This window comes from Copidosoma floridanum, unplaced genomic scaffold, assembly GCF_036245765.1.
Source record: "Copidosoma floridanum isolate Cflo_tuat_1 unplaced genomic scaffold, Cflo_Japanese_pri ptg000019l, whole genome shotgun sequence".
Lineage (NCBI taxonomy): Eukaryota > Metazoa > Arthropoda > Insecta > Hymenoptera > Encyrtidae > Copidosoma > Copidosoma floridanum.
The window spans coordinates 4,753,065-4,770,246 of NW_028321896.1; the positions used below are offsets into that span (position 1 = coordinate 4,753,065).

The 17,182-nt window shown below is 35.1% G+C and overlaps 5 protein-coding genes across 6 annotated transcripts; 1 reads left to right on the forward strand and 4 right to left on the reverse strand.

The window, feature by feature from the left end:
• Positions 1–719: 719 nt before the first annotated feature.
• On the reverse strand, positions 720–4,920 carry LOC106645490 (uncharacterized). 2 transcript variants are annotated; one of them, XM_089592604.1, is made up of 11 exons: positions 4,819–4,920; positions 3,757–3,986; positions 3,457–3,690; positions 3,155–3,385; positions 2,516–3,077; positions 2,250–2,430; positions 1,933–2,170; positions 1,719–1,859; positions 1,535–1,645; positions 1,307–1,450; positions 720–1,228 (listed from the first exon to the last, which is right to left on the reverse strand). In XM_089592604.1, the coding sequence occupies exons 2-11, from the start codon at positions 3,973–3,975 to the stop codon at positions 980–982; spliced, it is 2,310 nt and encodes a 769-aa protein (XP_089448730.1). In that variant the 5' UTR covers positions 3,976–3,986; positions 4,819–4,920; the 3' UTR covers positions 720–979. The 2 variants fall into 2 exon arrangements, with proteins under 2 accessions (XP_089448730.1, XP_014216859.2); XM_014361373.2 differs by having other exon boundaries at positions 4,679–4,920.
• A 732-nt stretch (positions 4,921–5,652) lies between these two features.
• eIF2alpha (eukaryotic translation initiation factor 2 subunit alpha) lies at positions 5,653–7,535 on the forward strand. Its single transcript, XM_014361375.2, has 5 exons — positions 5,653–5,757; positions 6,153–6,395; positions 6,479–6,710; positions 6,793–7,141; positions 7,221–7,535. The coding sequence occupies exons 2-5, from the start codon at positions 6,158–6,160 to the stop codon at positions 7,407–7,409; spliced, it is 1,008 nt and encodes a 335-aa protein (XP_014216861.1). The 5' UTR covers positions 5,653–5,757; positions 6,153–6,157; the 3' UTR covers positions 7,410–7,535.
• Positions 7,536–7,861: 326 nt separating this feature from the next.
• On the reverse strand, positions 7,862–8,751 carry LOC106645492 (small ribosomal subunit protein uS10). Its single transcript, XM_014361374.2, has 3 exons — positions 8,602–8,751; positions 8,254–8,359; positions 7,862–8,167 (listed from the first exon to the last, which is right to left on the reverse strand). Exons 1-3 carry the CDS (start codon positions 8,602–8,604, stop codon positions 7,911–7,913), a joined length of 366 nt encoding a protein of 121 aa, XP_014216860.1. The 5' UTR covers positions 8,605–8,751; the 3' UTR covers positions 7,862–7,910.
• Positions 8,752–12,538: 3,787 nt separating this feature from the next.
• On the reverse strand, positions 12,539–13,431 carry LOC106645495 (small ribosomal subunit protein uS10-like). The gene is made up of 3 exons (XM_014361377.2): positions 13,330–13,431; positions 12,931–13,036; positions 12,539–12,844 (listed from the first exon to the last, which is right to left on the reverse strand). The coding sequence occupies exons 1-3, from the start codon at positions 13,330–13,332 to the stop codon at positions 12,588–12,590; spliced, it is 366 nt and encodes a 121-aa protein (XP_014216863.2). The 5' UTR covers positions 13,333–13,431; the 3' UTR covers positions 12,539–12,587.
• A 427-nt stretch (positions 13,432–13,858) lies between these two features.
• Positions 13,859–17,182, reverse strand: LOC149374502 (regulator of chromosome condensation-like). Its single transcript, XM_089592737.1, has 8 exons — positions 17,041–17,182; positions 16,761–16,889; positions 16,477–16,596; positions 16,194–16,313; positions 15,664–16,040; positions 15,178–15,544; positions 14,828–15,100; positions 13,859–14,746 (listed from the first exon to the last, which is right to left on the reverse strand). Coding segments are annotated over exons 1-8 (1,560 nt in total). The 5' UTR covers positions 17,042–17,182; the 3' UTR covers positions 13,859–14,573.

Below are 17,182 nucleotides of genomic sequence, written 5' to 3' on the forward strand. Positions count from 1 at the left end.
AGGAGATTCTTCCCCCCTATTAATTCGAGAACACGGTCTCCAGAAGGACAATTTCATACCCACTGGCTAACAATTCGGTATACGCGCGCGCCTCCTCGTCAAAAGAGTTAATTTCTACGAAAATTCCTTTGTCTCGGTGCCGTGGGGGGAGAGGGTGACAGTGGAGAAAGACCCACTTCCCTCGACTCGATTATTTCATTTTCTCGCGGCGGAGCGCATTAGGATGTGTATGTATATACCGCAAACCCAAAAGAGCCGAGCAGAGGCGCGAGTAATTTAGAAGAGCTCCAAGGGTTTCCGGAACAATGCGCGCTCCCCCTGGCCTGACAAATGACGAGGAATCGAAGTCAGCTGTAGTAGGCCCATACTCGTCCCTCCCTCTTTCTGGCGGCGATTAATTGCTACGCGAGAAAGCGCTCGAAAAGTTTAATTGAGCGTGAGTAATATTCGAACAGGAGCTCGGATTTCCGCGCGCGGTCAAATCGCCTTTTAATTGTCCTCGCACGCGCTTGCGGATTTCCTCTTTTCTGAGACTTCGGAGTGTGAAGAGCGCGCTGAATCGAAGGGACGAAAAATCATTCCGCGAGACAAAGGGCAGCTGCAGTTAAGCTGCAGCAGAATCGCATAACTCAGCGGTGTGACGTGAGATGGCCTCTATCGTTCCAGAGACGGAGTCATTGATTGTGATGGTGATTTAAAGTCGAGAAGTCGGCCTGGAATTTATATGAAATTCAATTGTGTATTTCTACACTTCAATACACACTTAATACTTCTTACAAAATTAAAGACTCAAGTTATTTTACATCTTGGGCGTGAAATATCGACGCTCTTTTGTCTGGCTGACAAGTGTAAGTATCTAAAAAGCATTGTAATAATTGTTGCAATGATAACATTCAAAAAAATATATATATGTACAGAGTCAAAAATATCTGCGAGACTACAAAACACGGTGTAGTAGACTGGCTTCCCTTTTTTACACTCAAGAACTTTGTAGATCGTCCCTGTCCTCGATGTTACTTCCACTCGGTACGCGGATCTGTACCAATTGTAACCCCTTATTTTCCTGTGCGAGAAGCTGTTTGATGTCGGTACCCCGTGGCAAAATAATGGTGTTGCCTTCATCATCCTGGTAACCATAAACTTCTTCCACGTTCTGATCATCTTCCTCCTCTTCGCACTTCATCACGCTGGATTCTTCGTCTTCGTCTTCTTCCTCTTCCAAGGACATCTGAAATATTTCAATTATTATTAAACATGGACATTAATATTACTCATCAATGGGCTACAAAAATATTTTAATTTTCACCTCTCCGTCAATAACAAGGTGATTCAGCTGGTCACGATTAATACTCGTTCCTGCAAAATTTAGAATTTTATGCCGATATCCATCCTGAACTATTACTTGATTGTCCTTCAGTTCAGCAAGAATCATATGTGCGTTTTCGCTCGGCTAAAATACCATCAACATAAAATAACACAAATCTGGCAGATAAATGAATACAAACGTGAAAAACATATGTTCATATAAATTTACCTGACTTTCATCACCCTGCATAACTAAATGAATCCTATTGTCCTGAAGTATAATCTCTTCTTCCGCAGTCAATCTGGGTTGATTAACAATAATAGTATCGTTCAAATGGCCCTGAAAGGAATCATTTGTCGTGAAGCAATTGTTTCAAAGTGGGAATAGTTAAATTATTTTAATGATGAATTACTTGTGATTGCATGTGGGCATACAATAATGGCTTTCGCATGAATCCTGCTCCACAAATTAAACATTCATAAGGCTTTTTATCACTATGAATAAACCTGTGAGCATTTCGATTATCCCGACTGTTGAAGGCTTTTCCACAAACCTAAGCCAAAGAAATGCATACATTGATCAACTGGAAAGGATTCATAATTATGATTTATCTAAAAATTAATTACCTCGCATAAAAAAGGCTTTTCCCCTGTATGAATGCGCATGTGCTTCTTAAAGTGCTCAGGGTAAACAAATGTTGCCGAGCACGTTGGACATTTGTAGGGTCGTTCGCCGGTATGTGCAGCCTTAATATGGTAATCTAATAGTCTTCTTCTTTTGAAACCTTTTCCACAGTCGTCACACTTATACCTTTTGTCGTTGTAGTGCGTTGCTCTTTTGTGAGATTGCAAATTTGATCTCTGGCTGAAATTTATGATTTATTATGAATTTATTTCAACAGTTAACATTTAGTATAAAGATAATTTTTAATGATTTTCTTTACCTGAAGGTAGCACCACAAAATTCACACTGATATGGCTTTTCGCCTGTGTGGGTTCTTTCATGATCGCGAATCTCTGCTTTGCGCGCAAATGCTTTGCCACACGTACGACAAATGAATGGTTTGTACCCGGTGTGAACGATATTGTGAACTTCTAAATTGTGTGCTGAACCAAATGCTTTTCCTAAAATTTACAAGTAAGTATCGAAAAACAATGGAGTATTGTAAGTATTGCAGACTAAAAAAATATTAGAATATTTTAGTCTTACCACAGGTTGAACAAACGAAATCCTTGATGCCGTTATGTGTTTTTAAATGCTGGGATAAATTTTGTTGACTAAGGAAAGTTTTAGGGCATTTAGAGCATGTGTAGGGCCTTGGCCTAATTTCATGAGTCTTGACATGTGCACGGTGTGTGTATTTGGACGTGAAATCTTTATTACATACATGACAAACGTATGGGCGCTTTCCAGTGTGAATATTCATGTGTTCATCAAGTAAATTTTTAGAACTATAGCGTTTGCCGCAAATATCGCACGACCAGGATTTTATCTGAGGATAATGGATGCGTTTGTGTATTCGGAAGAGCCTTAGATTGTTGAATATTCGATTGCACACTTCACACTGGAAATCACCTGATTCATTTGCGCAGTGTTCATCAAAATGTTTTGATAAATTAGTTCTCTTGGTAAACATTTCTCCGCAAACATCACATATGTACAGCCGAGCGTCATGTTCATTTTTCAAATGGGTAATTATTTCCTTAGCATCTTTTTTTTCATCACTCGTGCACTTGTTACATTTGTAACCGTCTTCTAATTTCACAGCCAACTAAAAAATGTTAAAGTTAGTCGTCAGTCAGCACAAAAGTAATAGAAACTGTTGACTGAAATTTGAATGTATCATACCTCTACAACGTTTTCCTTTTTCTCACTTTTGATCAATTTCTTAATATTTTTTTCTTCCACCAAAACTTCTTCGATACCTGCTTTACCATTATAAAAATCTACATCATCATTATCTTCGACATTTTCTTCATTGTCATCATTGTGGGTATCATTGTCATTATTATCACTAGAATCTACGTGATTACCACAGTGTTTATCTTTTTTCTTTTTTATTGCTTTATTTACTTTAGACTGAAATAGTCATTCATAATGTATGAAATTTATTCAAAATAAAAGGTTAGTTTAAAAAATAAGAAACTTACTTCCTTATCCTTACATGTTTCTGAAATGTTTAAGCTGTTTTCTTTTTTTTTCATTTCTGTAAGCTTTTCCAGTTTGACAATTGGCACTGTTTCGAAATTTTCCACATTTTCAATGTAATCGTGATCTACAGATTCATTTGGTGTATTAACATTTGATACTCTGTCTAAAGTTTTCTTAAAAGAATCACTAATTCCTTGTTTTAACTTCTTCAACCTGGTGTTTAATTCATCAACCTGGTAACAGAAATAAAAAATTTAATAGCAGTTTTGCAACAGCTCAGTAAAAAATGAACAACTCACTTCATTCACTAGCTTTAAACATTTTTTACATATCACTGATGAATGAGAATTTTCTTTGATAGGTTGTTGCAATATGAAGAAGAGAACGTCAACAATAAAATTTTCTGAAGTTGTAAGAGCATTTTCTCCAAAAATACTGACGACGCTTCTAGATGTAGCTCCTAATTTGCCATTGCAAAGTAGGCAGTTATGCTTCTGTTTATCATGTTCTACTGGCATGTCTGCTACTTCTTCAAGTGGAAAATATAATTTAAAATATTAGATACTACTTCAATAACACATGTTAAACTATGGTAAAATGTAATGCAAGTGAAAAATAAAAAATTAACAAGTTCTGAACGTATTGTTCAAAAAACATACTGCAAATTCATTGTTTTAACAAAATTTGAAGATAGCCATTATGAAAATCAAACAAACAAAAAAACACACGCGTGTAATTTAGTGCAAAAACCCATTTTCCCACATTGTAGGGTACAACTGAGTACCTATGTACCTTACCCCTGCAGGTGTGTCAAATCTGTCAATAAAACAACAAATTTTTCAGATAAAAAAATTACGTCAAGCAATCTTGTCTCATACATCATTGTTGATTCAACAACTGCAGTAAAAACCCCCAGCGATGTTTATCCCGAATTTCGTAAAGTAACAGCGGATTCCGAAAGATTGATGAACGAAAAATGATCCTGGCTGGGGGTGAGTACAACATCGTCTTATCGCGGCAGCCGACTTATTTTCTCCACGGAAAGAGTTGATGCATTTTAAAGTTGTGGCCAAAGAGTCTCTTTGAAAGAGAGCAAAGAACTTATTGAATTCATAGCCATAAACAATTACAGATTGACAAGTGCGAGAGAGACAGCTGAGTGTACAGCAGCTAGGTGAAATTGGATCAAGAATATAGGAATGAAAAGTTGCCAGCACTGACTTGAAATTTTTGAGTCCTTGGGTTCGGGCGATTGGCAGGGTGGCAGCGTCGACGACGCCATGTTTTTCTTCTTCGCTTCTTCGAGTCTCTCAACAACACAACAACGCGACAATTTACCAAAGTATAAGTATACTACCTACCTAGTACCTATTAGGTACTCCAGTACTTATTTACGTCTGCACGTTTACTCATTGACTGTGGAGTGGACTTGTGGAGTGTGGCGCCCCCAGTCCACTGCACACTTGCACTGCTTGCACAGTGCACAAGTGCACAGTGTGCACGCACACAAAGTAGCACACACATCTCACACAACTACGTCTCTCTTCTTCTGATGCATTCCCATTTATTTGCCCATATTCTTCCCCTCTCTGTGCCATTTCTCTGCGCGCGACTCATTTGCTTTATTAAATTTAATCATGATTACTTTTTATTAATCCCTTTTACATGTACTTACAAAAGTACGCGGTTGTTCTAACTAAATTCATGTTTTAATATTGATTCATTCCTTGGTAAGATTTTCTACACAGCATATAATTGTTTATCTTAGTATGCTGTGACTATTTTTTCTTTTCTTTTTTTTCTTTCACTAAAAAATAGTAAATTGTGCCGAAAAAGTCTGACCGTTAAGAATTTAATGATTTACAAAAAATTTATTGTAATAAAGTCAATAAATTATATGGTATCCTAAGTATTCTGGGTCGCACAATTTTTCCTCATTGTATAATGGTTAAAAAATTTGGTTTTTCCAATAAATTTAATAGTATCAAATTCCAATCACTTAATAAATCGTACAACTGTAGGGAATAAGAAAAATTAAAATAAATTGCATCATTTTTTATTTTTGGAGCGGGCACGCTTACCAACAAACGGCAATTGAAGGATCAAGCCTTGCCCCACGCCGCGCCCCACGTCCCCGGCCAAAGCGATGTCAGCAGAAACGTATATGTAGTATATTGCTATATGCTTGACTTTTAGCTCACACACATGTTAGCGTTAGCGGTGCTTGCTTTCTTGGAGCATATCCTTTTAGGATTAGTTTGTGCATGCATGTGTTACTCAGTTTATACGTGATAAACAAGGTATAAAACGGATATTCAATTTCCAGTTGATATCTTCAATAAAATAGGCTTTTTTCACAATAGAACAGGCTACTGTAGTATTGTACTAACGTTATTTTTTACCTTCCAAATAATCTAACCTATACATTAGTAAGTCATTTTTTCATGTGGTAATTATTAATATCAGCTGGTGTTGTGTCTTTTCCAGTTTATTTGGAAATAAAAGTTAAACATCATCAGTTTGTTACTCTATACTTACGTTTACCTTGTTTTTTCCATTGCAAAAACTTGAAGAACATGAGCATTTTGTTTTTTGATAAATCCTCTTGAGTGGCCTGATTTCAAAAAATCGAAATAAATTTTATGAAAACCTCATGTGTAAACCAGTGCATACAAAACTAATTTATTATTTTCAGTTAAAATGGTGTTGTCGTGTCGTTTTTACAAAGAAAAGTATCCAGAGGTTGAGGATGTTGTGATGGTCAACGTCCGTAGTATAGCTGAAATGGGTGCTTATGTGCATCTATTAGAATACAACAACATCGAGGGCATGATCTTGCTTTCGGAATTGTCCAGGAGACGTATCCGATCTATTAACAAATTAATTAGAGTAGGTAAAACCGAACCAGTTGTTGTCATACGTGTTGATAAAGAGAAAGGTTTGTTGAGTTCTATCATTACAATTGTCCATTTTTTTTCTTAGTACTCGTGTGATAATATTCACTAAATATTAATCATTAAGGTTACATTGACTTGAGTAAAAGAAGAGTATCCGCTGAAGATGTAGAAAAGTGTACGGAACGATATGCCAAAGCAAAATCCGTGAATTCTATTCTAAGACACGTTGCTGAACTTTTGCACTATGAAACAGATGAACAGTTGGAGGAACTTTATCAAAAAACAGCATGGCATTTTGAAGAAAAGTACAAGAAACAAAAAGCATCTGCTTATGATTACTTTAAGCAGTCAGTTGTGTAAGTAAATTAACTCTGATTGCCGTAGTACAATTTTTATATTGATTACCTTAAGCTGAAAGAAAATTGTCATGTTTAACAGGGATCCATCAATTTTAGCTGAGTGCGATCTTGATGAGCATACAAAGGAAGTTTTACTTAACAACATTAAGAGAAAATTGACATCTCAAGCAGTTAAAATTCGAGCAGACGTCGAAGTTGCTTGTTACGGATACGAAGGTATAGATGCTGTTAAAGCTTCTTTGAAAGCTGGCTTGGCTTTGTCTACGGAAGAGCTTCCCATCAAAATCAATTTGATAGCCCCTCCACTCTATGTTATGACAACGTCAACACCAGAAAAAACTGATGGGTTGCAAGCTCTAAATGATGCAATTGAAGTTATTGAGAAAAAAATCACAGCCATGGGTGGTGTGTTTAAAGTGCAAATGGCTGTATGCATAACTATTTTTCCTTTTTTTGCAATATAAATAACCAACTACTAAATTACTTATAATTTATTACTATTCACAGCCAAAAGTCGTTACTGCAACAGATGAAGCTGAACTGGCTAAACAAATGGAGAAAGCTGAACTTGAAAATGCTGAAGTTGCAGGTGATGATGACGAAGAGGAAATTGAAGGTATGGGCGGTGGTGATTTTAGTGGCGGCGAAGGCAATGAAAATGATGAGAAAGACAATGAATCTGGGGGAGAGGATTAAACTTGCTTACAAAAAACAGGATACAGTGAAAGTCAAACATTGTATAAGAGTGAGTCAACACATCAGATTTTTCTAAGTGAGAAAAATCTACACTGTACATCGTAATTTTACAAATAAAAAATTTTTCAGAGTATTGATAAAAAATTTTATGGAATGACCTTTCTCATATCGTACTGAATAATGTTAATTGTTAATAAAATGTTTATATGTATCATTATAGAACTTACTTAAAAATTTGGAAGAGTAATTTTACGATTTGAAAGTTCCAATGATCACTGTCCATAGTTCAAGTGCCTTATATACTTGTGATAAATTTTGTTTTACAAAAATTATGAAATTTCTTTCTTTCGTATAGAATAAAGATTTTTTATTCAAATAAAAGCATCTTGGTAACTAAACTTTGTTCTCACATGGGTACTGGAAATATGGGAGTAAAATAATGGGCCAATAAATAGTTTGAAGTTGTGTTTAATAATCATTGAAGTAAAAATAAAGTTCAGCTTAATCATTAGCGATGGTTACTTCAACTTCTACACCAGGTTCAATGTTGATACTCGTGATTTGTTTGACAATTTCAGAGGGTGAGTACAAATCAATGACCCTTTTGTGGATGCGCATCTGAAAACGATCCCATGTCTTGGAACCCTCTCCACAGGGTGTTTTCCGAGTCGTTATCCTCAGGATTTTAGTAGGCATGCGAACTGGTCCCTTCACTTTCAGCTTCTGCTTTTTGCCTCTCTGAATTAATTCCGAGCACACTAAAAATACACCACAATACATTGTACAACGAGAAATTGGGCAACTCAAGTAATAAAGTATAATCACCAAACCAGATATTCATTACCTTTTTCAAGGGAACGAACATTTCGCGATGTAAGAGTAATTCGGATCCTATGGATAGGTGCGGTTTCCTGGACTGGCTTCTCTGGATTTTCAGCCTTTAAACTTGCCTAGGAGAATTAAAGTTCCCAGCGATTAAGATTGACAATGGATAAAATATGTAATTTATAAGCACTTATACATTGTTTAAATATCAACATCAAATAAGCAAAAACAATTTTCTGGATGTACACATTACTAAGTAAATGAGGCATGATAAACATTGAAAATCAAAAAATAATTGGTTATTTTGTCAGCGAATGTTATGAATATTGATTATCAAATAATATCGAGTTACACAGAAAAAACTTACCATGATTGATAAAACCCTCCTGGTCGAGATAATCAATTTATTTAACAGAAATAATTGATCAGCGCTGAACCAGCAGGTTTCGGTACAAGTACACGTGTAGGAAAGAATGAGGGTTAGGTACGAACTCACCGACAGTTAGTGCAGGTAGACGCTAGCGCCGCCCGACAATGCGGCGTTACCACGACCTACGTCACTGAACTGCTGGCAGCATTTGGGATTGGGATCGGCCCTTGAGATTGAGAGCCTTCTCTCGAAACTTTGAAATCACGCCACAACGTGAAAGCATCAAAAAGCTATTGGCGCTGACTGTCATTAGTCTTCTCTCACCGTTTTTGAAACTCACCACTATATGGACATTAACCTAGGGCAGTGGCGCTACTGCTATGGGGCCATGTCCCATAGTCCCATTTGCGTAATACAGCTATACAGCTTCTGATTTTATTATTCTGGTAAAAAGAGCACGGTGTAAGATTTAAGTAAAGTCATGTGTAGTAATATAGTAATTAGTCATCACTTCTAAGAAGTGCCATATGGTCGATTTTATATTAAACCATGTAAGCAGAATATCTATACTTTTGGAGTTCGATTTTTAGATAAAAGATAGATTGTAAACTTACCGCAAGTAGCATTATAGATGTCAACTATTTATCGCCTATTTATAAAACTATTTGCGGCTGGTTTATAAGTAATGAAGTGACTTTACTGTAAATAGCAATAATCATTTGGAGCAGCGCCATCTAGCGGTCTTTATTTTTTGGCCAAAAGTGGCTCCTAAAATTCTCAATCAAAGCAATCAGAATTAAAGCCGTTTAATCATATATAAACCAGCCGCAACTCATAATGAAGCTATAAAATAAAAAAATAACAATATATGTGTTTTTGGCGGCAAGTTAACAATCTATTTTTTACCAAAAAATTGACCTTCTATGTATTTATACTTTTGAAGATAAATTTTCGAGCAAAAGATGAATTGCTAACTTGCCGCCAAAAACACACGTATCGTTATTTTTGTTATTTATTAGCTTCATCATGAGTTGCGGCTGGTTTATAATTGATTAAATGGCTCTAATCCTGATTGCTCTGATTGAGAATTTTAGGAGCCACTTTTGGCCAAAAAATAAAGATCGCTAGATGGCGCTGATCCAAATAATTATTGCTATTTACAGTAAAGTCACTTTGTTAATTATAAACCAGCCGCAAATAGTCTTATAAATAGGCGATGAACAGTTGACATTTTCAATGCCACTCGCGGCAAGTTTATAATCTATCTTATATAAAAAAATTGACCTCTACAAGTAAATAAACATTCTACTTATCTTATGCGGCTTATAAAATCTACCATATTTACAAAATTACAATCCTTGGACCTTTTACCATTAACTCACAGAAGCACAGCCCTTTAACTTTATAGTTATAATAAACAGTTGACTTATATAATATGTAAATAGCAAAATTTGTGTTAGGGAAATCTTGAACAACGATCAAATATATAAGTAAATTAAGTAGTCTAAAAGAGACAACTGAAGAAAAAAGGCTTAAAAAAGAAGTTCAGTCTCACACGAAGAGTCTCCTAAAAATAGAGCATTGGATCTCACTTAATCAGAGAAGGTTGGGTTCTTTGTTTATTTATAATACTTCAAATTTACTTCTTTGTAGTAAATGTGTTTTTTATTCAGTGAGATCCAATGCTCTATTCTTAGGAGACTCTTAGTGTGACTGTGCATTTTTTTTAGGCTTTTTTTTCTTTAGTTGTCTCTTTTAGACTTATTCATGTGCGTTGTCAAATTATTGTAATATTAAAACCTCACAACATGAATGTGTGACATATTTCACAGTAACATGTATAATATGTACATAAGAAAAGAAATATTACAGATTTCAGCGACTCAAAGTTTTTCAATCCAACATGGACCATTACAACATTTTTTAGGATTAATCAAAATGAATTTTTTATATAAAACAACTTGCTGATGGTAAAATCATCATCAAATTTTTGTTAAATGTAAAAAAAATTAAGCTCTATGATTGATTAACAAATTTTCTTTATTATACAAATATACACAAATCCGTAGCATAAAACTATGAATTTTCACATTCTGTATGTCTGAAACAACTCTCATTAAGTGAGATCCAATGCTCCATTTCTAGGAGACTCTTCCTGTGTGACTGAACTTCTTTTTTAAGCTTTTTTTCTTCAGTTGTCTCTTTTGGACTTATTACTTTACGTATCTATTTAATCGTTGTTCAAGATTTCTGTAACACAAATGTTGGTATGTACGTGTTATATAAGTTAACTGTTTATTTAATCTATAAAGTTACAGGGCTGTGCTTCCATGAGTTAATGGTAAAAGGTCTAAAGTATTGTAATTTTGTAAATATGGTAGATTTTATAAGCCGTAGAAGATAAGTAGAATATTTATTTACTTGTAGAAGTCGGTTTTTGGATGAAAAAATAGATTGTAAACCTGCCGCAAGTAGCATAAAAAATGTCAACTATTTATCGTCTATTTATCAGATTATTTGCGGCTAGTTTATAATCAATAAAGTGACTTTACTGTAAATGGCAATAATTATTTGGATCAGCGCCATCTACCGGTCTTGATTTTTTGGCCGTAAGTGGCTCCTAAAATTCTCAATCAGAGCAATCAGGATTAGAGCTATTTAGTCGATTATAAACCAGCCGCAACTCATGATGAAGCTATAAAATAAAAAAATAACAATATATGTGTTTTTGGCGGCAAGTTAACAATGTATTTTCTACCAAAAATCGACCTCCTATGTATTTATACTTTTAAAGATAAATTTTTGAGTAAAAGATATATTGTTAACTTGCCGCCAAAAACACACGTATCGTTGTTTTTTTATTTTATAGCTTTATCGTAAGTTGCGGCTGGTTTACAATTGATGAAATGGCTCTAATCCTGATTGCTCTGATTGAGAATTTTAGGAGCCACTTTTGAACAAAAAATAAAGACCGATAGATGGCGCTGATCAAAATAATTACTGCTATTTACAGTAAAGTCACTTTGTTAATTATAAACCAGCCGCAAATAGTCTTATAAATAGGCGATGAACAGTTGACATTTTTTATGCCTTTTGCGGCAAGTTTATAATCTATCTTTTTTTAAATAATTGAACTCTACAAGTAAATAAATATTCTACTTATCTTATACAGCTTATAAAATCTACCATATTTACAAAATTACAATCCTTGGACCTTTTACCATTAACTCACAGAAGCACAGCCCTTTAACTTTATAGTTGTAATAAACCGTTGACTTATATAATATGTAAATAGCAAAATTTGTGTTAGGGAAATCTTGAATAACGATCAAATATATAAATAAATTAAGTAGTCTAAAAGAGACAACTGAAGAAAAAAGGCCTAAAGTTAAGTGTCGACAACTGTCAATGCCACGATGATTATACGTTTCGTTTTGTTGCTTATTGTTTATTTATAATTATTACGAGTTAGCTATATTTATGCGTTAGTGGCAAAAAAGTTTTAGGAGTAAAAAGGTAAAAATTCTTATTTCTACATTCATACTTGGTATTATTAAGGATTTTAAGTGATACTTGAGCTGTATAAAGTAAAAATCAATTTCACAAGCTTTGTCAATTGTATTTTGAGTTTTGTATGTAATGTTGTAGACAATTCTTAATATCCAATTGTAGTAAAAATACACGAGTTTATTGGCTTACTGCTCTGAGTAAGATTAATAAATAATTCATCAGCAATTGCTGAAAAAATGATATCTGTTAGACTATTTTTTTTCAAACATCCATCCAAAATTGTAAGTCTGAATATTATACACCTCGCTTTGTTATGATATTGACTAAGTCTGTAAGTATTATTAAAAATAGGAAAAAACTCAAATATAATGTATTACCTAAGGCAATGAAAACATGGGGTTAAAAAGTAATAAGTACAAGCAAATACTGAAAAATTATTTTTAATAATTGTAAAAGTAAAAATAAGGTTCAGCTTAATCATTAGCGATGGTTACTTCAACTTCTACACCAGGTTCAATGTTGATACTCGTGATTTGTTTGACAATTTCAGAGGGTGAGTACAAATCAATGACCCTTTTGTGGATGCGCATCTGAAAACGATCCCATGTCTTGGAACCCTCTCCACAGGGTGTTTTCCGAGTCGTTATCCTCAGGATTTTAGTAGGCATGCGAACTGGTCCCTTCACTTTCAGCTTCTGCTTTTTGCCTCTCTGAATTAATTCCGAGCACACTAAAAATACACCACAATACATTGTACAACGAGAAATTGGGCAACTCAAGTAATAAAGTATAATCACCAAACCAGATATTCATTACCTTTTTCAAGGGAACGAACATTTCGCGATGTAAGAGTGATTCGGATCCTATGGATAGGTGCGGTTTCCTGGACTGGCTTCTCTGGATTTTCAGCCTTTAAACTTGCCTAGAAGAATTCCAGTTCCCAATAATTTACTCACATTGTTGGTTTGAAAATGCACAAACATATTTTAATCTCTTAAATATAACAACACTCATATTCTGCTATTTTTTAGATGTCAGTGACAAAACTATTTGAACAGTGACAAATCCAACAAATATTTCAATCAGGTTTATTTACAGCATTCTAACCTATACTAAGATTTGTAATGATAATATTCCAAATAATGACGCAAAGCCCCCACTGGAGACTAGACAATTAGCTGTAATAAGAAATATTTTCTGTTATTGAGATCTTACCATAACGAGTTTAATTTTAACTAATTCAGTTATTAAAAATACGAATCACAGTTTAATTCAACTAATCAAAAATTGACCTGACGCGTCCACATTGAATAGAAAAAGGAGGTGAAACTGAAGTATATAATATATATACTGTTACTTAGAGACGTCTGGGTTTCTTGATCAGGGCCTGTTACGGTGCATCGCAGGCTGGCCTGACTAAAAGCAGTGACATTTAAAATTAACAGCCCAACGACAACGTTTTTATAGATCTTGCAGGTATAAATGTGACTTTTTCAGTGAGCAAAATTAAGCAAACAAATTTTCAATTTTACTTTTCTCAGCCAATATCTGTAGTGTTCTCATTATTTTAAGACTTTTTGTAAGGTATCCATCAGTAAACTTAGGTTTCCCTTGTTCCAAATGATTTTCGTAGTCTTGTCCAAGTCTTTTTTAAAAGATGACAGGGTTTAGTTAAATTTCAAGTGATAAAACAATAGCTTCATAGTAAACAATACGAAAAATTTTTATTAAAAACACTATTTTACAAGAGATGGATATTTTCACATCGCAAGGCACAGATTAACATTAACGTCTCAACATCCTTTAAAGAGTCACAAAATGCTAAAAATATAATACCGTACTTTAACCAAAGTACAAATTTTCATTCATTTATGTAAGGGCACAAATAACCGCGTAAATACATCAAAAAAAGATACCGACAAAATAGTCAGATAATATCTAGCTTCTGCACTTAAGATACGATGTTGCTAGTAGTAACAAACAAAATGATAACTGTTGTAAAAATCTTACAATTCAAAATATTGTAACAAGTTCATTAAAATCTTTATACATTTATACAATTAATTACATATGTATACTATCATGGTACTAATCGTGCAGACAACTTATTCAAAGATTTGGGCATGCAGTAGTTGTTACACAAGTCCGTAGTTGACCATAAATAATAAGTAAGAATCGTACGCCTCGAATCAGTAGTAACTTTAGCACCTCACATTATTGTTACGATAAATATGATTATTCACTGTAAATTTCCAAGTCACTAAATTTTTTAAAAATAATAATCACACCAACGTGTATCAAAGCAACAACACACTAAGATGTTCAAATTGACATTTGGTTTTGATACCACTAATTACGTATTTCCATAATAACTAAATATTTAAGTAATCTAGAATTCATTGAAAGAAAAAACTAACTAAAATGTATGTCTTGATCCTAGTTTTGAAATATACAAATAATTATTCGATGCTTTTCTTTGCAAGAATAATAGTATGCTGTCCTCCGCCAGAAACTCGAAGAACCTCAACTTCTTTCACATATTTGGATTCAATTAATCTGGGTTCTAAAATATCGTCTTCTTCTCCAGTACCAAGCTGGCCTTCAGAGCCCATTCCCCAGGCGTATAGTTTTCCTGTAACAAAATTTTCGAGCTTATAGATAAATTTTTACTTTATATAGTGTGATTAGTCGAGAGGTTGTAGTACTTATTTACCGTTTTCTGTTACAGCAAAAGACTGAGCAGTACCAGCTGCAACATCTATGCATTTGGTATTACTTAGTTTGGGTACGAGTACAAGTTCTGTGGCATCTTCACTCATAATGCCAAGACCTAGTCTTCCATACTCTTTCCTTCCCAAAACGTACACTTGCCCTTTATCGTCTAAAGCAATAGTGTGATGCTGTCCCGAGCTAATTTGAACCCATTTACGTCCACTAAACGTATCTGACACTTTAGGGTGGAAGGACTTGTCGCAATTTTTGAGACCTGCAATTGAATACAAAATTAAAAATTAAAATAAGATTGAAATTAAATATTAAAAACTCATACAATACTTAACGTACCAATTTGACCGTAGTTATTTAGGCCAAATACATACAGATTATCCGTATTCGCATCCTTGGCAAAGGTAGCATAGCTACCGGCCCATATGTTTTCAATTTCTACTTTTTTATTTATTTTGAAATAAACTTGATCAGGTGTCAGCAATTTGTTACCACCTCGACCACTGTGTCTATCGGTTTTTCGTTCAGGTAACCGTCCAAGTTGGCCCTGCTCACCGCAACCACAGGTTAAAACTTTTCTGGTATTATCCAGTAAAACTAAGTGGTCGGATCCAGAAGCAATTTTAATGAACTTTTTATTGGATAAAATTTGTACTGGAGCACTTTCTTTGTTTTTCGTCAATAGTCCAAGTGTTCCATGTGAATCCTAAAAATTGTTTCAATTTTAGTAAACAACATACAACTAATTGTACCATCTGTTATTATGTATGAATTTAATGGAAATTGTATGGATTATAACTATGATTTGGGAAATTGATTACTCACCCGAAAGGATCCCCAAACGAAAACTCTTCCGTCCTCCATTAACGCGGCACTGTGCGAGTCTCCTGCCGTCACCTGAATCGCACGTCCAGGTAAATCCACGAGTCCAGGAGTAGCTTCACTGCCCTCGGTTGTGTCTCTACCGAGGGCTCCCTCATCGTTGCAGCCGAACGTGACTACTTTTCCCTCATCCGTGAGGCAAACGTTGTGCATACCACTTCCTGCTATGGAAACCATATTCAGGAAGTGTGGCACTTGAGCAAACCGTGTTTTTTCCAGGATGTCGTCACCCAAGCCAAGTTGGCCTGTGTCTCCTTGACCGCAGGTAAGAATGATACCACTTGTGGTCACTTGACGGAGAAGCTCTTTAACTTTAGGATCTGAAAGTTGTTACTTATTATTAATCGGGGAACACTAGATCATTAAATGTCATCAATGTGGAAACAAGAAAGACTGCATCCACGTTTCATTATGCAAACCACAAAAAGTTCCTGCAATGTGCCTGGAATTTTGCAAAACAAACAATTACGTACCATCATTCTGGAATACCTCAGGCTTCTTTCTTGAGGTTTTAGCCCGTTTCACAGGCATGGCCACGTTGTCTTGCGAATCTGGAGATTTGCGCTTGTTGGTCACTTTTATCTTCAGTGGCCCTGAAAAATTTAATATATCATTATCTAGGGAACACTAGGTTCTTGTAAGTCGTTAATCAATTGAACTATAGAAAGCTGTGTGGAAACACGAAAGACTGCATTTACCTTGCTGCTCATGCAAACCACAGAAAGTTCTTGCAATATGCTTGGAAAAATTACATACCATTATTTTGGGATACTTCAGGCTTCTTTCCGGAGGTTTTAGCCTTTTTCACAGGCATGGCTACGTTGGCTTGCGAATCTGGAGATTTGCGCTTGTTGGTCACTTTTATCTTTAGTGGCCCTGAAAAATGTAATATATCGTTTATCTAGGGAACACTAGGTTCTTGTAATTCGTTAATCAATTGAACTATACAAAGCTGTGTGGAAACACGAAAGACTGCGTTTACCTTGCTGCTCATGCAAACCACAGAAAGTTCCTGCAATATGCTTGGAAAAATTACATACCATTATTTTGGGATACTTCAGGCTTCTTTCCGGAGGTTTTAGCCTTTTTCACAGGCATGGCTACGTTGGCTTGCGAATCCGGAGATTTGCGCTTGTTAGAGGTATTGGTCACTTTTTTTTTCGACGGCACTGTGGAGAACGAAAACAAAATAAATAATTAAGTAACTGTACGACATACTTGAATAAACAAAGTGCCACATGAATTATAGTATCCATGCCTCGGTAAAAGTTAATCGAAATACAAGAAAACGACATAGAAGTAAGTATACCGTTTACGTACTTATTCTTTTTTTTGACAACGACAGAGTTTGCGTTTGCACTGCGATGAACGATGACAGGCACTCTCTCGAGAGGCTTACCGCCAAAACAGTCGGAACGGCTCAACGGATATATATGTCTCAAACAATGATTTGCTTGCAAGG